The sequence below is a fragment of the Lasiodiplodia theobromae genome (assembly GCF_012971845.1).
Source record: "Lasiodiplodia theobromae strain AM2As chromosome Unknown scaffold_6, whole genome shotgun sequence".
Lineage (NCBI taxonomy): Eukaryota > Fungi > Ascomycota > Dothideomycetes > Botryosphaeriales > Botryosphaeriaceae > Lasiodiplodia > Lasiodiplodia theobromae.
In genome coordinates this window covers 1036039-1061052 of record NW_023336552.1, presented here as the reverse complement: position 1 = coordinate 1061052, position 25014 = coordinate 1036039, and the positions used below count along the sequence as shown (strand labels likewise).

Below are 25014 nucleotides of genomic sequence, written 5' to 3'. Positions count from 1 at the left end.
TATTAATCCGAGAAAAGGTCAGGAACCTCTCTTGTCGCGTCGGCAAAAAGAAGCAAGAAAGAAGACGAGTCTGTGGCTGGCCCACGACAAATGTCTCGCGGTTGAAGAACCCGAAAAGACAGCTGCCGTGGACCCTCAGGGCACAGGAATTTGGATTGCAAGCTGGACAGCAGCGTGCTCATCGGCGTTTTTAGCGCTACGCATCCTTCATTTGGATCAGTTCGACGTTGAAATCCACTGAGAAGTCCAAGTCGAATTGTCCTGGAGGTGATATCTGCAGCAGGAGGCCCGCAGATGGGGGAGTGTTGTTGACGAAGTCCAGGGTACTTTAGTGGACCCTAGAAAGAAGGACGAGCAGGTGGATGCCGTAGCCACTCTACACGACCCAGTGTTTTTTTTTTTTACTCTTTGGGGCCAGGAAGCGCGACTTCTGTACAATTTGAGCGGTACCAACGTGTTGGGTTATTTCTGTCGGTCAATAGTCATGACAATGTATGAACTATGTAATGTATAATTGCGGGGTGAGAGCTGTTGTGCAACAAAATTGAAAAGAGAAACCAGCCCAAGACTGTGTTAATAGCGTTAATTTCAAATATATGTCAGTAGATACAATAAGTATTTGGTTTGAACAAGACTTTAACTGGACTTGAATATCTTTCGGAAAACGCGGGAGGAAAATCGACGTACCTCCCGAAGAGGATATCTTAGCACTAAAAGAGAGAAGAATGCGTCGAACAACACAAAGACCGCCCAACGACGCAGTTCCGACTGTTCACAACTCCGATTCAATGCTGCCGCCAACTTGTGAGAGAAGCCCCAACTCGAAGGGAAACAATAATGGTACAAGATGATGCAGCACGAGATAGTACTACATGAATAGTAACGAAGGAACACACCTATAGGAAGCAGATCTCCTTCATGAAAGGAATCCTCTTCGTCCGTTCCTTGCGGCCTCTCCCGTATATGCGTCGAGTCTAACGGCATGCATGACGACTTCAACCCGAGGCTCTCCGTCAAAACGCGTGGGTTGAACTCGTAGTCTCCAATGGCTTCTCGAGAGAACCCAGTCTAAAGCCATGTCCTCGAATAACGCGGTGTTGTCGTCGGTCTTTGGCTTCTTCAGGCGCAAAAGCAGGCTCGATTGCGGATCCAGAATTTGACCAGTCTCACGGTCCCGCCTGTCGACTGAGACTGGCAAACCGTCCAGGTCTATCGAACAATTGGCGCCGATAGCAATTTTGACTCTATCACCGCTTACGCCAGAGTTTGCTGGGCTTGCAGGTTGAGCAGCTACGCCGCCGCCTGTTTGCAGCATCATAAGACCAAGTGGTTGAGTCGCGGGTAGGCCCATTTTGCTGGCGATGACTTGGAAAAGGCTGGAGATCCGAGCTTTCGTATTGTCGTAGAAGGTGGCACGCATTGATTGTATGTCGATTCGCGCCGATTCGCCGGAGATCTCCAGTATGAGTTCGTGTGCAGAATCATCCGCGTACGGTCGTGCGTACGTGACCCATCCAGCGCGAGTACTTCCACCTACGCTGGGTGGCGGTCCTGCAGCCGGAGTTGCAGCAGCGCTCGAGGTAGAGTCTGCGCCTGAGATTGAATCCAAGTCAGGCAAAAATGAGATGCCCGACTGCCGGATATCCTCTAGGCGCATAAGAATTTCCGACTTCTCGCGTGCAAGGTTGTAGGTGATTTCGCACGGAAGGAGGCGTTGTTCAAGGCCTTTGAAATGGAAATACCGTGCATCTCTGATCAAATCTGCCCGATGGCCTTCGTCACGGATTTGCAGGGGATAGCCTTGCAATAAGCGCAAGAGATCCTCAAAGGTCTGTGCGGAGCGGTTTGGTACAGATGGTGGAAGAATCGATGGTGGCCGAAGGAGGGTCTGGCGATCCAGTCCCGGGAAAACCTCTTGAGGAGTCGTGAAAAAATGCGCGAAACCCAATGAAAAGAAATTCGGCGAGTCTCCAGGACCAGAAAAGAGATCACGGGGTATCTGAAAGTCACGTCCACCAATCTGAATGAAGATTTCCGACTTGAAAAGCTGTTGGGTTAAACGAGGCACTGCGAAAATCAGCATCTACTGCCGGTACAAGCGACAGGCTCGAGACTTACGGCTGTAGAACTGAGCATCAGCAAACAAGCGGACGAAATGCTCTCCATCGCGCGGTCTGACGTAGTAGCCCTGAAGATGGAGGGAAATGTCCCTGAAAGTGGCTGGATCGCGGTCGATGTACAACGTCTTCACGTCACCTGCCCTTCCGCTGGGGTTGTTGTACAGCTGCTCCGCAAAGAAATGCGAGAAATACGAGGGTGCTCTGGCAGCCTTAGTAACCATTCGCGCAAAGGGTTGAATTCAGCACCCAACCTACCATCTGAAGAAATCGAGGCACCCGAGAGCCGGAACAGTTCGTTTCCAATCTGAATGGGAAAGACCTTGCCGGCAGGTAAGATTGCTGAATAGTTATTTGAGAGCTCAGCAATCTTGCGCGGCCGCGTGGCCATTGGCTGTGCGGTGTTGGACGCATTTGCGGAGCCAACGGGCGTAGAACGGCCTACCGGCTGGGCGGCGGCGGTGGGCGTTGGTTTGGCGGCATTGCCCAGGGCGTCCGGGGATCCATCGTTCGCAAAGGTTGCGCCTTGGGTGAGAGTAGGGCTCTCGTCTGCGATAGAGGAAGAGCGCGAAGTTGCGGTACGTTTGGCGGCGGGCTCCTGGATGGCATCATGGCCAAACGGCACGGCGGCGGCAGAGCCAATAGAGGCCGACTCGGAACGGTCCTTTCGCTTCATGGCCGGGTGGGCCGAGACAGAGGCGGAGCCGGGTGCCGTCGGCGGGAGGAAGGCAAAAGGAAAGGCGGGGAAAGGATTACTCGCATCCAGGAAAGGAGAGGCGGCTGAGGGCGTAAGCCGAGGGCTGGCGCTGTGGGAGAAGGCGTGGGGAAAGCTGAAATCCTGGGCGGGCGGCTCGTACTGGGCTTTGGCAAGCTCGCCCTGGGGCTCATAGAAGTCGGCGACGTCGGTGAAGTCGATGGCGTTTTCCCAATCCCAAAACTCAGAGACGGTGGCCGTTGGTGGGGGCTGTTCAGAGCAGGGTGTCGGGGCGGCGGGCGCGGGCACGGGAGCGCGCAGCTGGGCCTGGCAGCTGCTGCGCGGAGTCGCAAAGCCCGAGGAGCTGGTGGGCGTTGCTACCTGGCTCGAGGACTGGGCATTGCGTCGGGGTGGGTTTGCAGGGTCTTGGTCGGCGCTGAGGGCGAGGTGAGGGAAGCCTGACATGCCGCCCGCCGCGTCGCTTAATCTTCGTTGCCGACCACGATTCCAACTTTCTCACAGCAGCGCCCAAGGGCCTTGAATTTAGTCGCGCGGGACTGCTGACAGTGTTCCTGAGCGTAGGGGCTGGTTCCGGGCGCGCTCAACGCCTCTCAGCAATGGTACCCTTGGCTGAGCCGGATTTGGATGATCTCGTTGAGTATTAGGGCGGGTGAAGCGTCCCATACACTCAGCCAGACCCTCTCTCCTGCGGCTGCTATATATCCGCGCCGACATCACGATGTGGCGACGCCAGCGCGCCCAAGATCCGCGCGCAGGCCATTGTCTTGGTGTTAAGATCTGCCTAGCATGAAGCTGCGGCGCCTTGTCAGCAACTCGGCCGGCGGAGGTTGCGGCATCATATGGTTCGTCGAGCCGTGACGCACGTAAGCCGCCTCTGACTGGCTCTGTTCTTGAAGACTTGCTGCAGGGGTCCCGGCATCCCGTGTGCCGTGGCGCTCTCGGCCGCCGCTCTTCGCTACTTCGCATGTCCGCCGTCCGCCAGATCCCGCTTGTGTCCGACGCGCCGGGCCACGGTCCTTCCGTTCATAGGCGGTTCGGACGGCAACGGGCTCACACTGCACTAACTTTATCGCAACACCATCCAAGATCTCCCGAAAAGCCTCTGCTGCAGGAACCAGCTCCTACACCGCCGGTGACGCCGTGCCGTCCGCGACTTTTGCCACCCTCCTGCACGACCACGCTTAAGAATCGCCTACGAAATAGCTCAGTAATCCACTTCGAGCACCTTCCCTTGGGTTACAAATTCACCTGCTGCATGCCATTACTACTTTGATGTTATACTACGTCCAGTCATTCCCCACGATCGAGTCATTCTCTCCCCTAAACCTTAAGCGTTGAAGATGTTTGGATCGTAATCCTTCCCAGTCACCTCCTTGATTTTCTCATTTGCCTTCTTGAACGCTTCCCTCTCATGCAAGCGGTCCAAATAGGCCGCGAGCTTGGGATACTTGTCCTTGGTCAGGCCTGCACGAAGGGTCGCTGCCTCCAACGGATAACTCATCAAAATGTCAGCAGCAGTGATGTCTTTGCCACAGAGGTAATCGCCTCCAGACGTGGCAATCTGCTCCTCCAAGAAGCTAAGGTGCGTCTTGAAGTTCGGTTCCAGGAAGCCACCTTCGACCTTGCCCGCGATTCCCTTGGTGATTGGCTTGATAAAGAAAGGTACAGGTGCCGTTTTGATCACTTTAAAGAATTAGCAACGGACCGCCCAAGCCGGGGAGGGGCCATACTGTAGAGAAGCAACGAGAAGACCATCAGCGGCATGATGCTGCCCTCTGCATAGTGCATCAGGAAGCGGTACCGAAGCCAGGCCTCAGTCTCGCCACCGATCTGGCCTTCCTTGCCTTCGACATAACGCGCTGGGATCAGCCATTTGCCAAAGTACTCGGTGAGGTACTCGGTGATGGCGCCCGATTCCGCAAGCATGATCTCTTTGTCGGCGCCTGCAGCCTGGATACCCAAAACAGGAGATTTGCCGAGAGGATGCACTTCCTTCAACTCGGCAGGCGCAAGCTTGTCCTTGGTCCGTTTGAAGACCTTGAGCTCATAGTCGACTTTCAATTCTTCAAGCAGCCAAAGTACACGATGAGACCGGGACTTGTCAAGCCTTCAAAGGGTTAATCTAGAGAAAAGGGAAACCATCATGCTGTTCAAGGAAAGACATGACACTGCTGTACTGACCAGTAGAGGGTGATCTTTGCATTCTGCTGATCGGCTGCCATTGTGGTGTGGTTGAAAGTTGAAGTATGATGGCTTCCAGAAGTGGAAAACAAGCGCTGAGAAATTGGGCCCAGACTGGGTTGCGATGGAAATTTAAGATGAAGACCAGCGGATATACGATTGCCGGCGCTAGCAGCAAAGTACCTAGGCACAGAGGCCCTTCCCCAGATAAGGATGCTCTTTTGAAGCATCACATGCAGCTCTTTCCAATTGAGTCACTAGTTAGGTATATTGGCCGCAAGATCGTGATGGATGGTGTGGAGAACATGAGATGGATCGAAGCTAGGTAGGGACGGGATGGTGGTATTGCGGCTGCACGTGACTCGCGAGTGCCGGGCGACCAAGGCCAATCGAGGGCCGCGAATTACAGCAGGAGCACGACCGCAACACCTCAAGCTTGCTGGCCGCGACATCACCCACCATGGCAGGCGACCACCACGGTACGTTACTGGCTTGCGCATGCGCTGCGTCGCCCTAGCTTTCGTAACCGCATTGAGCTGACATTGTGTGCTGCCGCAGTTCTCCACGAAGACCCGGCGTTGGTCAAGTATGCCAGTACGACACCCTCCCGCACCCCCGCCGCCTGAACGCGTGCCCGTCCTTCGCTGCAGCTAGCATTGACGACCCTGCAGACATCGCTCCCAACCGCTACAAGTACTTCCGTTGGACCCCCAAGACCGCTTGGCTTTCGTTCTGGGTCGCTATTGCTGTGCCGAGCGTCGTCGGACTCATTGCCTACAAGAGTGATGTGAGTTGAATCTGCCACGGCTATTTCTGAAGGGGAGCGTTGTATATGGCGGGACAGGTGGTTTCTGGCCGGTTCGCGCGGAGAATGGGGAAAAGAGCGTGTGAGCGGGGTGGGCCTTGGAGCTCCCGCGCATTTGCGAAGAAGGGTTGTCAGGACACAACGTGGATCAAGGCTGACTCTGTGGTGTAGGGCAAGTACGAGCTCCGTGGCAAGCGCAGAGGAGATGTCATCAAGGAGTTCTAAGCAAGATACCATGAACAATCACATCCGGCTGTAAATCGCCCTGTCGAAACCGAGTTCGCAACCACTGGTAGACTGTTCTCAACGTGAGAAACACAGCGTGCACATCTCAGGCCAAGAATACCTAATAAGAAGGACATCCGTACTCTCAAGGAAGCAATGATTCCCGAGAGGGAAAGTATAGCGGTCATAGAACAAAGGATCACGAGGACCTGTCCACACTCAATTTGTGACAACAAGTTATTCGTGAGCTATCAACCACAACCCCACGCGTAGAGCGGCCATGGCAATGCAGCTGCTTGAGGCGTAGCCAGTAAGCATAAGTGAAGTCATGCGACCAAATAACAGCTACTTTTAGTCATCATGACGGACAATTTCCGGCCGGATGGTCCTGGACGAGCAAGCTATAACCTCGGGTCGCGGATGACAAAGCATCGTTGGCGGAGCTGGGTGGTCGTAATTACGCCGGAGCGAATCGGGCGATTCAGACAGCGGCACATGCTGAGACGAAAGGCTACTCAGGTACGACACGCCTTTGTCCCTGGGTGCGCATTTCCGAAAGCAACCAGGCAAGCAATGCGGGGCAAGCCAATGAGCATGGGGAGTCAAGGGCGGAAAAAGGCAAAAATCTCAGTGTCGAACGAAACAGCGGAAGATGCAGGCGTGCGCACGCTGAAATCGGCAACCTGATCCGCTCGGGAAGCCATGACAATAGAGCCGACGCCCCCACTCGTAGAGGAAAGGCTGGCCACCTCCGCCCGGGCGGACGCTCTGCATCCTAACCGCCTGACAAATCTACAAGACCACCACCATGGCCCGGCCGACACGCGCGACCCTTCTTCCCATGGCGCCTCAGGCTTTGCAGAATTGCGCGACATGGCGAGCACCGCGCTCCGGGACGTTGACACCGTGATTGTGGGTAAGTGTCGGCCCGCACCCGCCCACCAGGTCGTCTTTGTGGCTCTGCGGCCTCGAAACCACGCTTGTCGGCTGACGCAATGGACCTGCTTTCTTGCGAATTGCAGGCAACGGCCCCTCGGCATTGATCCTGTCTTATATCCTCCATGGCCACATTCCGTACTACGCCCGGCCGCACCACGATCCGCTGCTCCGCACGAAGCTCGAATCCCGTCGCAACCTGCTCGATCTGACGCCGGATCTCTACGCTCACTTCCAGTCATCGCTCCGCTATTCGACCCAGGCCTTGCCGATCAATACCCTGCTTGACACCCTGATCCGCCCAAATGCCGACACTGAGATTGATCCCGAGTCTTGTGTCGACTGGCGCTATGAGCCGGACAAAGCCGTGTCACACCTAGCTTTGGGGAACCCTCCTCATGCCGGAGGCCAGTGGACCGACAATCCAGTATCAGCGAGCAATGATATTGGCACGCTGAGTTATGCTGAGATGCTCTCTTTGCCCGGATACTCCTTTGCGGACCATTGGAAGGCTCTGAATGGGGAACCGTTGCCGCACTTCTTGCGCCCTACTCGGAAGCAGGTAGCCGCGTACTACAAGGCGTACCCTCATGCTGTCGGTATTGCAGAGTCTATCCTGAATGGCGCTCAGGTATCCGGTGTCTCAAGGACGCCGGACGGCTTCTACATCGGCTCCCATGGCATCCGATGCAAACACCTCGTGCTCGCGTCGGGGATCTTTTCAGTCAACATCCCACCGCCGCCGCTTCTGTCCCCTCTGCGCAGTGTACACAATGTGACGAAACCGCTCTTGGTGATAGGCTCCGGCTTTTCCGCTGCGGACGTCATTATTTCGACGCCGCCGCACCGCAATGTCATTCACATGTTTAACTGGTCACCGGAGGACAGACCCTCTCCCCTACGCGGTTGCCACCACCAGGCCTATCCTGAATACGCCGGTATTTATCGACAGATGAAACTTGCCGCGCTTTCCTCTTCAAAGTCCAAAGCGGCTGCGTCTCCCTTGATGAGGAAGAAAAACAATCCTTTCTTCGCCCGCCGGGACTGGGCAAGTGTCTACGAAGGTCTGGCCAACGCTACCATTGTGGACGTCACCTCGATTGACGATTTCGTCAAAATCACAATACGCCTAGAGTCCGGTGACATTATTGAACGTGCTGTTGGCGGGATTGAATATGCGGTGGGAAGACGCGGTTCGCTCGAATACCTTGACGAGCCGCTACGTTCAGAGGTCATCGGCCCCACTACTGGTGGATATGAAGAGAAGGATGAGCCGCTGCCAGGGTTGATTTCCGGTCGCACCCTGCGTGATAAGGCCGAGGAGGACTTGGAAATCGCGCCTTCTGTCTTCCTGATCGGCAGCCTGACAGGCGATTCACTAGTGCGGCATGCTTTCGGTGCATGTGCCTATGCTGGTGGTAGGATCCTAGATGCGAAGCACGAGTTCGCAGGGGACAACGGCTGCGCGGCGTCCGCTGCGAAGACAAAGATACCCACTCCGCCCAGGAGCCCTGTCCACAAAGGCGTCAATGGACACTCGCGCAATGGGAGTAGTCCAAAAATCAGGCCAAATGGCGTCAGTCATCAAGACCTCCACCTGGACCGGAGAAAGCTGCCGAGGGCAATGGTGCTGCAGGATGCGGAGAAGCAGTAAGCGGGTTGCAGGAGCACCTGTTGATATAAAAGCTTTGGTTCTTTTAGGTTTGGCACAGGAGTTCAGATGGGATAGATGATTTTGCTCAAACGCTTGATTACCCTTGCATCGGTGGGTACCTGATTTTTGTAGAGAGACATGATAGAATCTATTCGATCAGATCAGAACTACAAGACTCCCAAATCTGTGGCTTTGGTATTTAAGTTGGAATGGTACCAAACTGTCACTTTTAGCTTTGCACATCTTTGTGTCATGCATCCACCTTCGGACGTCTTGCGCATAGGCGACCCGGAAGCGGACAGCATGCTAGGGAATATTACAACTGCCGTGGCATCTGCCAGTGACGCAAGTTTGTGCTAGAGTCATTAGATCCCGTTCCGCCAACTAGCGGCGCTCAAGGTCCTTTAACCTTTCCGTCCACCGTTAACCTGGTCCGAGAACATCCGCAGTGATGCATCTAGAGCGATGCTTAAATTATGCATGAGGAGCTCGAACTGATTCACGCAGCCGACTATCGAATCGTACGTTGTGGGCTTAGAAAAGAGGCTTGAAATGAGCCACTGCGGGCGCGTTTGCCGGATCGACAGCGGAGCATAGCCGTATCCGGCGATGACGGCGCAGCTGAAAGCCGGGAAGCCTGACATGGGTGGGATCCGCCCGGCGCGGGCTGCGAGGCATCAGATGGCGCGCCGACGCGTTTCCGGTCTCGAAGACATTACAGTCGCATTTTTCTTCGTGTGAAACGGTCGGACAACATGGAGCCTTCAGTGCTTGATGAGCACGCCACGTGCTCGCACGGATTACTTCGGCAAGAGATCGGCTTCTGGAGCCCGTGCCCTTCGCCTCGATGACGGAACCACTATACTTCATCCAGCGAGACAATACTCGACTGAACGACGCGCCTAACGAGCAACGAAGCACAATTTAACGATCCCTTTAACGAATCATGGCCCGCGCTACGATTAACGACCTCATCACATCCAAGCTCCCAGCCTTGTTTGGCTGCGACGGCTTCCTCCCGCTCGCCGCAGATTGCTACTCTGCCTCACCTCCTAATCGCCGTCCTACCATGGAACCCGCCAACCTCGTCGCGTCCGCGGCCTCCGCGATGGCAGAATCAGCTACGGCAGCGGCAGTAGCTCTCGAGCCGGCCGCCGAGGTGCCCATCCAGCTCAACGCGACGAAGATCCCACACCCCTCACACCCCTACTATCCCCTCGAGGTCGACATTACGGGATACTTGGCCAATGCCTACACGGTGCCACAATTGCTTGCGTCTTTTGCGGCTGGGTGCGCCGTGGTCTTCCTGGTCACATATCTGGTCGCGAAGAAGATCAGGCCGACGTTGCGCGGATCTGAGCTATTGCAGATACTGTGGTTTGTGTTGAGTTAGTGCCATTCCATACGAACAAATACCGGAGCGCTGCTAACGTTCTGTGACAGGTGGCTGCATACACTTCTTCTTCGAAGGCAAGATACACCGGCCGCGACCCCCCAAATCGAGCGCAACCTAACGGATACAAATCAGGCTTCTATGTGTATAATTTCAGGAGACTCGGTAGCTCGCAACACTTATTCGGGGAATTATGGAAGGAGTACGCGCTTTCGGATTCGCGTTATCTGACGCAGGATCCATTTGTGCTGTGCATGGAGACAATCACTGCTGTAAGTGAGCCGCGCATGCAAACTGGAAAAGCAGACTCACTGAAGCTTTGAAGGTGTGCTGGGGACCCCTCTCCTTCGTCGTCGCGCACATGATCACCACCGAGCACCCGCTTCGGTACCCTCTGCAGGCGATCGTATCTCTTGGCCAGTTGTACGGCGATGTCCTGTATTACGCGACCGCCATGTTCGACCATTTTATAAGGAACCTGAACTATACTCGGCCAGAGTCCTACTACTTTTGGTTCTACTTTGTGTTCATGAACGCATTTTGGATCGTAATTCCGATCGGTGAGGATATCTGGCGTTTTATAGACATGCACCGAACATACTGACATGCGCTAGTCTTGATTGCGAACAGCCTCAGAGCGTCGGGCAGAGCTTTTAGAGCGGTTGCGCGGGTGGAGAAGTGCCTCAATGCGTCGCCGGTGAGCCCGAAGAGGAAGAAGGAATTGTAGAAACATTATTATAGTTGAAGACTGCAAGGTTATTTTGGGTTCTAAATATAAATATATCTTTAATCGCATTGGAGAATTCGGCTCAGCCCCTTCAAATGATGTGTCGCACCCGCTTTTCTGGTAGCACGATGACGCACTGCAGTATTATTCACGGGGGAAATGACGACAATGGAAGTCAATTGGCGCGCCCCTGCAACCTATAAATCAAGAAACCCAAGACACGAGGCGCCAAGTCGCGTAGATGAGGCGACTATTCGGTCGCAAGAACTCAGAGGAGTAGTGAGCAACAGATGATACCTCGAAATGTCCTGACCACTGCTGCGGAAAGAGGGAGAACAATGCTGAGCCCGTGCATGGCGTTGTAGATCCGTCGATAGCTGCTGCTGATCAGCCGCCGAGGCCTCAGCGCCCAAAACAAGACGACGATACTTACCGACGGGGTGCGGAACGTGGACGCTGCACGCGACTGGGCGCCGCGTGGCTGCTGGCGCGTGGACAGCTTGGCCCCTCACGCAGAAGCAAAGAAGGCTTTCGAAGCGGGCGGCACGGTGCGGCGGTGAGGCGTTGGGCTCTGGTAGGCTGCGCACGGTCGAGGCAGGTCGTGCGAGACAGATCTTCACAAGCATGGGCCGCTGGCTAGAGCTATCGGGCGCAAACAACAACGCGGTGGCCAGGCTGTAAACATAACCGGGCCCAGCGTCAACAACAACCTTCCAGCCACAAGCAAGCCCCGACCGGGAACCGACGCCTGCACACCCTGTTTCAGCACCTCTCCAGGAAGCTCGGGCGCCATCATCGATTCGCGCAGGCCTGCAGCGCCCTTACAAGCGTCCCAGTCCCACAATTTGCACCACGCAACTTGCTTGCAGCAAACCAACAAACCGCGATCCGAGCTAGCTGCGACTGCAGCCACTTGCCGCTTCCTTCCCGCCTGTCTATGGGACTTTCGCTGCGCGCGGGCTGCCCGGCTCTCTAAACATCCATCCGACGCGGTATCCAGGCCCATGTGGCCTGCTGCAAGGTAAGGACGCCCACCGCCAGCTCCGGCCCTGTCAGCACCCGCACACCATCTTCTCCGGTCACAAGCCAGAAAACCACCCCGCCCCCCAAGACCAGCCTTCCTCCCCGCAGTCTTCACTTCGCGCAATCCTGAAAGCTAACTCGAAGCGCGCACCACCCTACAGTCACCCATGACCGCGCCAGTGACTCCCAAGAACAAATCCGCAACGCCCACCGACAAGAAGCAAGCCAAGTCCCCGTTTGTCCTGGGCAAGGGCCCCGGTCCCATCGATAATGCGAAGATAAAAGCGAAGATCGAGAAATGGCAAGCTGCGGGCGGCGGTTCCATCACTATCGTCGAGCCTGCCGCGCCGGATTCCGATAAAGCCGCTCCGGCAACGCCCAAGGAAGCACCAACACCGAAGGGAGCAGCAACACCTAAGGGAACAGCCACACCTAAGGGAACGGCTACGCCTAAGGGAGCGGCTACGCCCAAGGGATCAACAACGCCGAAGGGAGCAGCAATGCCTAAGGAAGCCGCAACGCCTAAGGAAGCGGATAAGGATGAGGGAGCTAAAGAGGCGGCCGAGCCGGATCCCGTTGTTGCTGCTGACGCGGCTGACGTCGAGGCGAAAGAGAAGGATCAGCCCGTCATGAAGGCTCCCGCGAAGGTTCCCGCGAAGTCGCCCTCGCCTATCAAGAAGAAGGGCAATGAGCTTGATCAGGAGATGCAGGCTGCGGTCACGCCGAAAAAGCGCGTCATCAGCGACAGCCACTGGCGCAAGAACCGGTCGCCTCCAAAGGAAAACAGGCCAACCGGCTGGGTGCGCCCGGCTGTCAAGAAAGTCCAGGTGCCGAAGCCGGAGGAGAAGAAGGAGGAACCTAAGAAAAGCCCACCCAAGATACCGATCCTGCCCAGACCTGTTTATGCGCCGGACGGTACCAGAGTTGCTGCCGTGCGGAGACGACGCAAGTCAACCGCGTCGTCGAAGAGCAGTGACGAAGACGAGCCACCGGCGCAGCCCCCAGCACCTCGAGCGGGCGGAAGGGTAGACAACTTCGTTCCCCGAGCACTATCGTATGAGCCACCTTCGAGCGGTAACCGCGTGAGAGACGCCATCAGAAAACACGAGGCGCTGGCTCGTGGAGAAGTCTTTGAGGACGTGCCTCCGAAGAGAAGGTCTATCCGCAAGACGAAGAGTGTCTACGGCGACGAGGAGAGAAAGCGCGACCGAAGTCCAGGAGCAGTATCAGCGCCCGGCGGTCGTTCAGAAGACGAGCTCCGGAGAAGACGAAGGATGAGGAGGCGGCCCACCGAGTCCAGAGACGACGTTTCAAGCATGCCCCTAGACGGGGACCAAACTGCGGAGAGGAGGAGGAGCCGGCGGAAATCCCACAGGGCGCTTTCTCCTGGACCTGCTGACAAGCCAACCGCTACTCAGTCTGCACCCGTCACGCCTCAACCCAGCACGCCGACTTTACCCGGCAGCGCAGAGACGCCGAGCGAGAAGATATTCGGGAGCCGAGTAGAAGCATGGCTATCTGCTACACCGGATCCTTTTGTCGAAGGAGAGAAAGATAAGGAGCGGAGAAGAACCTCGAGGCGTTCGTCGTCAAGTACGGAAGGGTCGACAGTGCTGTCGTCGACGATAATTTCCGAGGATAAGCGTGGTCAGAGGGACTCCGAGAAGCCTTTTGAATCGCCGTCTTCACGTCATGGCAGCACCAGGAGGAGATCGTCGCGTAGAAGCCACGATGGCCAGGACGAGCCGGTCTTGTCGGATGATAAGCCCAGGTCATCATCGCTTACTCCTTCACAAGAGGACAGGAACCTCATCACTGTTGAGTACGACGAATCTACTACAACAGCCTCCAATACGTCATCCCTTAAGCGAAGGCCAGCACGGCGCAAATCAGAATCATCATCAAAGGCTCGTCCTTCCCTGTTGCCAGCAACCATTCCAGAGGATGAAGCCGTTTCATCAGTTGCAACATCGTCGGTTGATCCGTCGGCTGCTGATCTCCCGGACCTGACTCCCCGTCCTCGCAATTCCGTGAAGCGCGAGTTCCCGACAACTGGCAGGAAGCTTTCAACGATTGCCTCAATGGACACGCTCGACTCCAAGCGGAAGACTTCACGCACGGTCTCTCAGGGGTCTGACAATACAATTACCCCAGATGATGCCATTAAAGATGATCTTCCGGCCGACGATTCCGGAAAACCTGCAGATACTCTCTCGATCATGACTGGAATGACTGGCATGTCCACCCGGAGCAGAAACAGTACAAGGCGGCGGCTCGCAAACCACGCTGACCTTATGTCGGTCCTCTCGATGCCGGAACGTAAGAACTCGAAGAGCAAGAGCATAGTCTCTGCACGCAGCATTCGGACGAACAAAAGCAGACTGGCCACCGCAACCATCGGCGATTTGATGAGAGAGCTGCAGTCGGACGAAGTCAAGTACATCCGCGAGCTGAGGACGCTCGTTGACGGAGTTATCCCGGTGCTTCTAACCTGTGTGCTGTCAAAATCGGAATCTGCTGTAACAGCCGGCCTCTTTAGCAAGACAGGAACTGGAGGGGAGAGTGCAAAGATAACGAAACCTATCGTCGAGATGGGCGTTGCACTGGAGAGGCTGAAGACCTTGCACAAGCGCATTCCGAAAGAGGATCCAGAGGCTCTCCTCTCATGGGCACAAAGTGCATCAAGAGTATACACCGATTACGTCAAGTCTTGGAGGCTGGGCTTCCAGGATGTCGTCGTGAACCTTGCTCCTGCAAGTGAGGAGGATAAACCCGAAAAGAATGATGACGATCAAGCAGACGCAGAGTCGACCATTGATGAGGGGATGCCGCGCAATGACGAGGGCTATATTGTTGATGGCGATGGCGAAAGAGTTGACGTAGCCTTCCTTCTCAAACGCCCTCTCGTGCGCCTCAAGTACCTCTCCAAAACCCTTAAGGGCATCAACATCCTCAAGCCATCCGACCGGGCGAACGATCTTGCCGCCAGATACCAAGACCTGGTCACCCAGGCAAGGAAAAGATCAAACGAGGAAAGAGCCCGACTGGAGGATGAAGCCGCTGCCAGCATAGACCCTACAAGAGCAAGAGATCCGCGCAGTCTGGCTCCTCTATCTGGTGTCAGCATCGACGCGACTCGATGCGTGCGCGCAAGAGATTATTTCGATATGACGCTGCTGCATTCGAGCGGACAAGAGGTTGACTGCAGGGTTGAGCTGCTCATCCGCGATGACGCACCTGGACGTGGAAGCGGCGGAGACCTCTTACTTTGCGAAGTTGACAATACCGGTCGCTGGCTCTTCTTCCCGCCTATTCAAATTGGCCGCGTCTCAGCCCGCAATGGCGACCTCAAGGGCGAGATTGTTGTCATGATCCGTGGTAACAGCTCTAGTGGAGAAGAATGGCGTGAACTGATTACTCTGCGCACCAACGATGAGGAGGTGGGCTTTGAGTGGGTCCAGATGCTGGGACTCGTACCCGTCCCTCACAAGGTATCGAGGGGGCTGAGCTTCCGCGAGAAGCCAGCTGCACGTCCGACAAGCAGCCACGGGTCGTCCTCGCTGTTATCGGCTGTCACTGGATCCACTCCTCCAATCAAGAGCAGAACTCCCAGCCCTCGCGAAATCGAAATACCAATGGGAGAAAGAGCGGGCGAGTCGTCCAAGAGATGGAGCCGCGCGACTCCGGACAAGTCGAGGCCTGTTTCGCCAGAAACAGCTGCAAGTTCCGTGCTCAGCAGCGAACTGGGCACTCTTGGCGCCAAAGAAGGCTCTGACGTGGTGTCATCTCATGCAGCGGATCAGGAAGATCTTACGCCACGCAAGACGCGTCTCCCACCCCTGCAGATTTCGTCCACCAGTTGGACCGATGCGATGGCTGCGGCTGAGAGCCCAACCACTCCCACCTTGAAACGGTCAAAGGCCAAGAGATATTCGCGAGGCGATCCCCGACAGCCCAGGACCCCTAAGGATTCGAGCTCGGATCAAGCACCGCCGACCCCAGAAGAGCAGACGTCACGACCAACGTTGCAGTCCGAAGTTTCCTACGCCACCACTATGTCCTCGTCCCAGACTGAGAGCTCGTTTACATCAAGTTCGTACATCAGCGGGTCCACGGAAAGAGGTGGGAAGAGCAACTACACCGTGTGGTATCCTCCGTCAGAACCGGAAGATCTCAGCGACTATTCCGATGAGGATGACGATTATGATGATGCGCCGCTACCTCAGCGGGGACTCACAAAACGGCCTCCAACCCAGAGGCGTACATCTTCTGTTCCTTCGATGGACCTTCCGTCTATTCCGAAACTCCGCAAATCCAGCCAGCCGGAGACGCCGACAAGGGACGAAATGCGCGCAGAGTCTCTTCCAATTCACACTCCATCTTCAGCTTCAGGAAAACTTCAGAAGAAATCCAGAGCCTTGGCTGAGGACGAACTACTGCCAGAAACGGGAGACGTTCCGCCTCCACCCCCACCGCATCGCTCCGTCAGTCCAACACCGCAACTGAAGGTGTCGCCGATGCCAGACTTCAGGCCACCTGCCCCCGGGTTCCGGCAGCACAGACGTACCTCGTCTCCGCTCAAGCATGAATACCAGCCTTCAACATGCACTGAGTCTTCTGAGGATAGCGAATTGTCCCTCTCGGATGACGTCGGCTCCTCCTACTCTGAGTCGTCTGAAGATGATCTTGAGGCCGATGATGTCGCACCCCTTGGTCCATTGCCTCCAATGAATCAGAATCATCAATTCCCTGACCCTTCGCCGCCGCAGTCAGAATATGCGCCTGCGACGTCTACTTTGGCGCCTTCTCAATCTGCGTCCCAGGGCCCATACAGGGCTGTTCCCCCGACTTCTGCTAAGCCGACCAAGCTTGTTGCGAACCTCTTCGCCTGGTCTGACAGTGGCATGTGGGATCTCCTTCATCCCGATGAATGCAGCATAGTCATCACTCCGGGCTTGATTGAAGTCTTTGAGATGAGTCCTGAGCATTCCCAGGATACTGTCACCGAAGAAGAGAGGAGCAGAATGCCACTTGTTGCTCTGGAACTTACACCTCTTGTGCCTCTGAGGCGCGGAACAGCTCTTGACATCTCTATTCGCTCCCCGCCGACCCCTAATTCCAGGATTCATACGAGCTCCCACATCATGCTCCGTTCGCGCTCTTCTGAGGAGTGCGAGACTCTGTACAACATGATCAACAAGTCGCGCATTAACAATCCGACTTACATAGCTCTTCAAAATGCCCGCGGTCCGTACGCCGAGGACACCTGGGCCGCCGCTATGGACCGCCGTAATGCTGAGCGCACTGAAGGAAGCACCACTGGAGGCAGCAGCTGGTGGGGTAGTCTGGGCCGCAGGAACAGTTACCGTGCCAAATCTACTCGTGCGCTTAGCACCTCGGCAGGCACGGGCAGCAGCGTCAACACTATCGGCAGCGCATTCTCGGCCCTCAAGCGCTTCGGCGCTGGTGGGAAACTCTTTAACGGTAGAGGCAGCCTGTACTCGTCCAACCAGGACAGCCGTAGCCGAAGCACAGATTCGCTGAGTGGTGAAGTCGAGATCAACCCCGGCACCTCGCCAACCATGCCGAACAAGGACGATCCAACGCTTGATGCCCAGGGCATGCCGCTTGGCATTATGAACACGAAGATCAGATTGTACGCGCGCGAATCTCAACAGAAATGGCGCGACATGGGTGCGGCGAGATTGTCCATTATGCGCCCATCGCCGCCGGCTTCCCCTGGTGCCAACCCATACGTCAGGCAAGGCCAGGGCCCTCCCGGCCAGCGGAATCCGGAGGCGGAGAAGCGCATCGTTGTGCTTGGAAAAACGAAGGGCGAGACGCTGCTCGATGTAACGCTGAGCGAGAGCTGCTTCGAAAGAGTTGCGCGCACAGGTATTGCGGTCAGTGTCTGGGAGGATACGGTAGGCACGAATGCGGAACTTGGAGGTATTCCGGCTATTGGAGGTGTGTCCGCGACGAAGGCAAGGGTGTATATGATTCAGGTGAGTGGCAATTTCTACTGACGTCGTGCGACTGAGAACGCGTGTGATTGTTAACAGCTTTTAGATGAAATCTGAGCGCGAGTGCGCGTACTGCTTCTCCCTGCTCGGAAAGCTGCGGTACTAAGACGATGACAAACAACCACAGGGCATGGCCTTGTTCCTTGCCTCACCCGAGCGCCGCACCCAACTCCGCGCTATACACCCCTGGCATCTGGATACTTGCGATGCCTACAGCCCAATTCTCTGCAGAACAACAGTATACGACACGAGTTTCTTCTTACATTATAGACTTTCTGCCAAGATGCTAGCCAGGGACTTGCCCCTAATGCTCGCAGTGTGCCATCCTGGTTTGCCCCGAGGACTTTTTTTCTTCCTTCCACTTTCGGCATAACAGAGTTGCATGTCTTTTGTTTCTTCCTTCATCTTTGCATAGCGACAGGGATGGCTCCATTTCATCTTCCCGGCTTCCTTTACACATAGATCTCCTTTCATTGCACACTGAGCCTTTCCAGCGAGTATGGGGTGTTGGTGATTGTCGGCATCGGACGACTTGTGTTTATCCATTGATTTGAGCATGGCGATGGGTTTTACGGGCACAAAGGATATACACGAAGAATGGGACACGCACAGGGGAATGGGGCGGCGTTCCGATAGCTTGATGGCGGTTTGATTTGATTTGTTTTTCTTGGTTTTTTTGCTCTTTCCAACAAGATATCCAATTGCCTTTTTTCTTCCTGATTGTACCACATGAATTGTCTCTTCTACTCTGCCTTTGAGAAGTGCGCTTTCTTCCCTTATGTGCGAGCGTTGTGCTTGCCACATCTTTCCTTCGCTGCTTTGAGGCCTACTTTGCTTTAATGCTGCGGCAATGCGTTTTCATTTTTCTGATGGTAATGCGCTTGCTCTGGAGTGGTGGTAATCTTAGTAGCTGTTCGCGGTGGACTTAATGAAATTGAGAGGCTGCAACCTCGTTGCAAGCACCTCATTCCGACGGGGTACTAATTTCGACGCGACGTTCGACGAGAAACTTTTTGATCTTATTACTATGTTCGTTGTTGGTCCGTATGCAAGCACTTGGCAGTAAAAGAAATGTGAGGTCATGATCATTTCAGGCGATGGGGCGCCAATGATTGGTTGGGACAAGAATCGGCTGCATTTGTTTGATGACGGTTCATTTTGCTGCGACGTTCGATGGTGCATTTGATTTGACGTTATTTTCTTCTGAGAGGCCGCTCCGTGGAATGAAAGTCTTCGATTTAGCTTGATGTTATCTTAAATCTGCATACGTTGTGGGGTTACTGGGTGATTGGCTGTCGTGGCGCGCGCTCTTTGATGAGGGGCGTGAGGGGCAATCTTGTCGCGACGTTCGACGGAAGACGGGATTTTCTTCGCCACCCGCTCGCTCATTTCGTTGCGACGTTTGAAGGAAGCGGCATGAGAGAATTTGCAATCCGGTCAATCTTGCGGAAGTAAAGAGGAGTCATCAGACTGGAGGGATAACGATAGTCGGACGTTGCCAGGGTAGGGCTGAGTTTTTTTTAATTTCGTCGCCGGGGCCAACGATCACCGCTCGTTATTCGCTGCGCGGGGGCAGATCAGAATCACTCTATCTAAGAAACTTTATTGACGGAAATCTCGCTTTCCGGTCGTAGTCGATCGTGGTGCGCAGCCCTACGGGCGATACGAGATTGTTCATTATCTACGTCGTCGGAAGATGTTGGGGTGCTGAGGAGATAGGAAGAAGAGGGCATCGAATATGACGATCAATCAATATAAGTAAGTACATACAAGTATTCATCTCTTTTTTCTTTTTGGGTCGACTAGACACGTCTCATAACGACAACGCTTCTATCTGGGCTCGTAATACGGGTATTCTATGTCCGCAAACTAACGCATATCTGCAACTGTGGCAGAGGGCTAAACCAGCGGTAATCTCTGGCGGCTGTTCAGCTTTCCTCGAATCGGGGACATGGAGACCCGGTGACCCGGTGAGCAGCTGAGAAATATCGAATATTGGAGGAGCTAATACGAAGCATTTTTCAAGCGATAATCGGAATGTGTTGGCAAGCTTAAAGAGAATTCTATTTTTTCCAACGAATGGCGGCAATTTCATGCAAGCAAAGCATAAGCTTGTTGGAACAAGTATGCCCTTGTAAATTGTGCTACTGACGGTATCCATACGAGTGGTTCTACTATTGCTAATTTTTGGAGGCAGATGCAAGAGGCAATTGAGCGGGCGGGCGCAGAGGTTTCCGGATTGACGCGCCGATGTGGTGATCGGGTTGTACGGGCAAACGTGGATCCTGTTGTACATGGTGTATTGACGTCGTGATTGAACACGCGTGCCCGCTAGCAGTGCATATTTGATTTTCGCGACTCCCAATGCGAGGATTGCACACGGGTGGTGTGAGACGTTGATTCTGTACTGTGGCTGGCAGACGCAGGGTGAGCAGGTGGTATCAAACAGGGGGGAAGTTTGCAGGCGGATCTGAATGGAATCCTGGATCGAAGCTCGGTTCTCGGCTGATGCGACGAGGCGATGAAGCGGCGAGGAGAGACAGTTCGAGATGGACCCTGGAGCAAGGGTCTGTGGAGCACGGCAGGTTGCAGCGGTACGGCGCCATTCGGATGAATGATTCGGGCTAGCCTTACGGCCAATCCGTTATCGCGTCCGGCCAGCCATTCCCCATTGTGGCAAGAAAGCGCTCGGAGGTGGGCTCCTCGCTTCGCTGCATGCAGGTACCCTGGACCGAGTCGCTACAGACGACTTCTTGCGCGAACTTCTGGACCGGTCCGAGGCCTTGCATTGGCGATGCTGCACGTGGAGCACGATGAGGTCGCAGCGTGCCACGGATTCTGGCTGGCTGACACGCCCTTGCCTTGAGTCAGCGAGGCGAGTGCTGCACTGCGAGGAAGCGAAGGCGCGTGCTAGCGGGCACAGCCGCCATTGGGTCGGAGTATGCGATGGTGGGAGGGCGGCGGGCGTGGTTCGTGAGCATTCGGGAGTGGGCTGCAAAGGCGAGTGGTGGCCGGGGTGATACTGCCGGACGCGGTGGTTTAGGAGGAATCTGCACTGTGCAACGCCGGACCAGCAAATTCTCGCTCAACATTGGGGCGATGGAAGGCGACATTTTTCTTTTTCGATACTCAACCGTGCACAGGCGTCATCCATCAATCTCTTCGGCATAGGGCTCGCTAGGCGCTCTGGTTTCAGGATGTCGGCCAGGGGCGCGGACGTGACTCGGAAAGCCTGACAAAACCCACTGTGACGTCGCGAGCGGGTGGTCCGGCAGGCCTGAGGTGCCAGCACACGCAGCGACGAAAAGCAGGCCGGGAGTTCGCCACGCGAGCGGGGTCTGCCGGGCGTCTGGCGAGCTTAAACTGGCGATGCTGAGGAAAAAAAGAACAAGATCCAAGTTTGATCGGCGGCAGCGGGTGACTTGCGCGCGGCCTGGTCGTGCATGCCGAGCGCGCTGCCATTGGCCGCCGGATGCGCTGCGCCCAGCGTGCCGGGAGCTCCCATGGCCGGTCTGGGAAATGAAACGCGCTGGGGTTGGGGCCGACGTCAAACGTTCAGCTTGCAAGTCCGAAGCCAGCGAAGGGAGACCCTCGTGGCCGGCAGCAGCTCACTGCCGGCGCGTGGTCGCGGTGGGGCGGGGGAAATGAGCAGCCTCAGCTGGAGAGCTGCCGGCTCCTACGATGCTGATCTGCCTGCCCTCAACCATGGCACCTCGACGCTCGCCCACGCCCTCCAATCTCTCCCTCCCAGCTGCATCGACCCCGCCGCGTGGTTGGCTGCGCGACCGCGAGGTCAGAAGCCAAAATATCCTGCTGCCGCCCGGTTCGAGGGTTGGCTAGCGGCTCCACCTCCCGCCGTCTCCAAGCACGCACAAGACGCTGGCCTGTCATTTCATTCCAACCACGCCAAATGGTCCATGCGTGGCCTGGCACCCGCCGCATCCTCCGCTACCTGCTGCTCTCCCGTCATTTTTATTTATACAGCCTGAGCCCGCCCCTGGTCGCCAACCCCTTCCGTCCGGGCTGCCCTACGTGCTAACCCGCGGCTGAACCAACTCACTGGCCCAATCACCTGCCGACTCTCCGCCCTCTAGTCAGCCGCTGGCCAGCTGAGACGCACTACAAGCAACCCCCTCACAGCTAGATCGTATCAATGGCGCAAGCCCCGGCCCCAGCATTCGCCGGCTCCGCGTTGATTTAGGACGAGCTGCCCCTCCGCTCAGCTTCTCTCCCCAGGAGAGTGCGAAGATGGGGGACCACACCACACTCTTCACCTTCAGGATGTACGTCGCCCCTCCGCCCTCATCTGAACCCCCGGCTCATTCTGCTGCAGTGACGTCCCCTCTGGTACCCGGTCAGTTGAGCTGCTGGGGTCATGGGACAACTTCACCCATTCCTACCGCATGGAGCGGGACCAGAGGAAGAGCTCTCGCCAATGGTGTGGTATCTTCACCTTCAAGGACATCATTTGCGATGGCGAGCCGCAAGGTCGCCCTGAAAAGAGGGAAGGCGGTTTGAAAATGGGCGGCACCTATTGGTACTACGTGAGTCTTCAGCCTTACCACTCTTGCTGCGCCTTACTCACCATGCAGTATATGCTGGACGGCGTCTACGAATACCACGATGAATCCAAGCCCTTCACCACAACCTGCCCTCTGCTGCTGGGCGAATGTGTCAACATTCTCGAAGTGCCGTACGAAGAGAGATCAGATGACTTCGATCCAGACTTTCCGCCCGCACCCGTTCTGACCCCAGCATTCACCATGGACCCCAATGCCCGTTTCAGCACCCCACGCCCCAATAAGTTCGAAGCTCTTTCCAGAAAACCATCTGTGCCTCCACCATCGCCATTCTTTCCCTCTCCCGTCACTCCCTCCTGCGAAGATTCTTGTCGATCCTCCCTTGCCCCTACTTCCGACCAGAGCTGTCGTAGCTTCACCTCCGCCGGTGCCGTCTCTCACCGAACCAGCTATAGTCGCCATGGCCACTTTGATCTGTCTTCTAGCTCTCATGGTTATGTCCGGCCAAAGACTGCAGGTGGCGCGACCACTGCCCAGCAAGCACGCCACCTCAATCTTCGTAGTAACAGGCCAGCATCCGTTGGGCGATCTGACCCGGCGACTTCGCAAGATAGGAAACCTGGATTTTGGCGCAATGATTCCGGTATCGCGGGACATGGTCTGAGCGGAGGCAGGGACAACAGTGGGTCAAAAAGCGACGTGGCGGCGAAAGTGGGACTTGCAGAACAGCAAAGTGGACAACAACCTGAGCGGAGACACACGGGGGCCCCAGCAGTCGACTTCGAAGAGGACGTGCTATCAGACTCCGGTGCTACATTGGCGTGCTGGCAGCACAGGGAATGTCTTATCCGGAAGCGGAATGGCCTCGCCGAGACTGGAGCGCAGGAAAGACTCATACAGGAGGCATACCAGGCTGTGGATACTTGGATCGAGCACACGACGATCGCATTGCTGGGTGGAGAATTCCCCTGGGATATCAAGGACATTTCTACGCCGGAGATAAGCCCAACGAGGTCCGAGTTTACCGACATCCTGGACAGCAGCATGATGCTTGAAAGAGGAGGCTATTGGTCATCGTATGAGGATGAGCTTCGTTCTAGCGATGATTCTTCTAGCTTTAGCAAGGTCGGCAGGCTGCCCTGTGTTGAAGAAGAAGCAGTTGAAGAAGCATCAACCCTCGAATTCGATGAACCTCTCCATCGATGTTTTTCCGAAACGGAGAGATACATTGAGGATTTCGAGCTACCTCCGGTGCTTACTCTCGATTCAGGGATTGAGGACATCGCCCAGACACTAGCCACACCGGGACAAGCGCAAGAGGAGGACTGTGGAGTACTGACAGTGGAGCCCCAGGGCAGCTTCCTGAACATGGACCGCTTCACAGATAGCTTTAAGCTTCCTCCGCTCAACACTCAAATCAGTGTGAGTGGCAGCTCATTGCTTGACGATGTTTCGCAGTCGGCTGTTACCAGCACTACGGTTGACCTTCCGCAATTGGAAGACTCGGCTATGCACTCGCCTACGTGCAGCAGCCCCTGCACCGCCTCATCGGCGCGGGCTGAATCTTTCCAATTTTGGGCCGACCAGGACGGAGAGGAGGATGAGGTGGAGGAGTCGTATCTCGACTATTCATCATCAGCAACAAGCCCTGGATTGCTGCCTACTATCTCTCACACTCGGACGAATTCGTGGTTCAGCAACAGCGGATTCCAGGGCTATAGCCTACCCGAGGACGAGTACTCGTCGCAGGCAACTCTGACTAAAATCTCAACGCAGGCCACGATGGTCATGTCCGAACCGCCGCCGCTTTCGGTAAGACGGCACAGCACCTTGCGCGTGAACTCGGAGCTCGAGAGCATGGACGAGCTTTTAAACGACTTCAGCTACCTCGGCGAGGCAGTCATCGGATGACTGTCGTACACGTCGGTCAATGCGGCTTCTTTCGTAAAAATTTCGGGGGCGTCACTTCGCTTTCATTGCATCTGAGCAGGCGCTGTTTCTACGGACGATCATTTTTGCGTTTCATTCAACCTTTCCTTGTGTCTATTTCAGGACTCTGTTGAGATTCCATCAAAGCGTGCCGTATTTTCCTTTTTGTATTTTCCCCTACCCAACGATCGAAAAGAGGCTTCAGCACGGCGTTGGGTTACAAGGTGTGCGAATGTACACAAGCTTGCATGCGAAACAGCGGTAAAAATAGAGGAACATATGGTGGGGAACGGATGCACACGAGGCACAACACGGTATGTTGCGACAGCTGGGCTGCGCCATGAGGCGCCGAGTAGATATCAATGAAGATAGAGGTCACACGCGCCACAGACAGTGACGTAGAGGCTTGGCGGGGGAGGCCAAGAATAGCGGACAGAGGGCGGGCGAGGGCTGCGCAGGACGCGCGCCTCAGCTTGCGTATTGGGCCCCAGACTTCTTATCCCGCGCAGTCACGCTGCAATTGAAGCGCGCGAGACCAAGCGGGAGCCAAGCCTCGTTGCACGTTCTTGTACACGCGTCCATCCAATGTTGCGTCAACGACAGCGCCAGAGAGGGGGGCTGTGCTGAGCGGTGGGTGTGGGGGAGCTATTTGGCCTAGCAGCTAGACACGGTTGAAAAGCACACTGGAGCCCAGATCTAGCAGCAGCCTTACCGTTCTCAAGAAGAAATCATCCGACGAGCCGCGGTTACAAGTGCTGGTGCTGTT

The 25014-nt window shown here is 55.7% G+C and overlaps 7 protein-coding genes across 7 annotated transcripts; 5 read left to right on the top strand and 2 right to left on the bottom strand.

Moving 5' to 3' along the window:
- Positions 1-1119: 1119 nt before the first annotated feature.
- On the bottom strand, positions 1120-3276 carry LTHEOB_2590 (Btb poz domain-containing protein; the record flags this gene model as incomplete). The annotated part of the gene is made up of 4 exons (XM_035511419.1): positions 1120-1209; positions 1259-2067; positions 2119-2319; positions 2376-3276. The coding sequence occupies 4 exons, from the start codon at positions 3274-3276 to the stop codon at positions 1120-1122; spliced, it is 2001 nt and encodes a 666-aa protein (XP_035364299.1).
- Positions 3277-4159: 883 nt separating this feature from the next.
- LTHEOB_2589 (Glutathione s-transferase) lies at positions 4160-5054 on the bottom strand (the record flags this gene model as incomplete). The annotated part of the gene is made up of 3 exons (XM_035511417.1): positions 4160-4515; positions 4563-4939; positions 5014-5054. 3 exons carry the CDS (start codon positions 5052-5054, stop codon positions 4160-4162), a joined length of 774 nt encoding a protein of 257 aa, XP_035364298.1.
- Positions 5055-5473: 419 nt separating this feature from the next.
- LTHEOB_2588 (NADH:ubiquinone oxidoreductase) lies at positions 5474-6043 on the top strand (the record flags this gene model as incomplete). Its single annotated transcript, XM_035511416.1, has 4 exons — positions 5474-5492; positions 5572-5607; positions 5664-5800; positions 5990-6043. The coding sequence occupies 4 exons, from the start codon at positions 5474-5476 to the stop codon at positions 6041-6043; spliced, it is 246 nt and encodes an 81-aa protein (XP_035364297.1).
- A 702-nt stretch (positions 6044-6745) lies between these two features.
- Positions 6746-8633, top strand: LTHEOB_2587 (uncharacterized protein; the record flags this gene model as incomplete). Its single annotated transcript, XM_035511415.1, has 2 exons — positions 6746-6959; positions 7066-8633. 2 exons carry the CDS (start codon positions 6746-6748, stop codon positions 8631-8633), a joined length of 1782 nt encoding a protein of 593 aa, XP_035364296.1.
- A 1069-nt stretch (positions 8634-9702) lies between these two features.
- On the top strand, positions 9703-10753 carry LTHEOB_2586 (EBP domain-containing protein; the record flags this gene model as incomplete). Its single annotated transcript, XM_035511414.1, has 4 exons — positions 9703-10021; positions 10162-10298; positions 10352-10586; positions 10641-10753. The coding sequence occupies 4 exons, from the start codon at positions 9703-9705 to the stop codon at positions 10751-10753; spliced, it is 804 nt and encodes a 267-aa protein (XP_035364295.1).
- A 1190-nt stretch (positions 10754-11943) lies between these two features.
- On the top strand, positions 11944-17905 carry LTHEOB_2585 (Srm splicing coactivator protein; the record flags this gene model as incomplete). The annotated part of the gene is made up of 2 exons (XM_035511413.1): positions 11944-17781; positions 17846-17905. 2 exons carry the CDS (start codon positions 11944-11946, stop codon positions 17903-17905), a joined length of 5898 nt encoding a protein of 1965 aa, XP_035364294.1.
- A 4142-nt stretch (positions 17906-22047) lies between these two features.
- On the top strand, positions 22048-24230 carry LTHEOB_2584 (uncharacterized protein; the record flags this gene model as incomplete). The annotated part of the gene is made up of 3 exons (XM_035511412.1): positions 22048-22082; positions 22133-22343; positions 22392-24230. 3 exons carry the CDS (start codon positions 22048-22050, stop codon positions 24228-24230), a joined length of 2085 nt encoding a protein of 694 aa, XP_035364293.1.
- Positions 24231-25014: the final 784 nt, after the last annotated feature.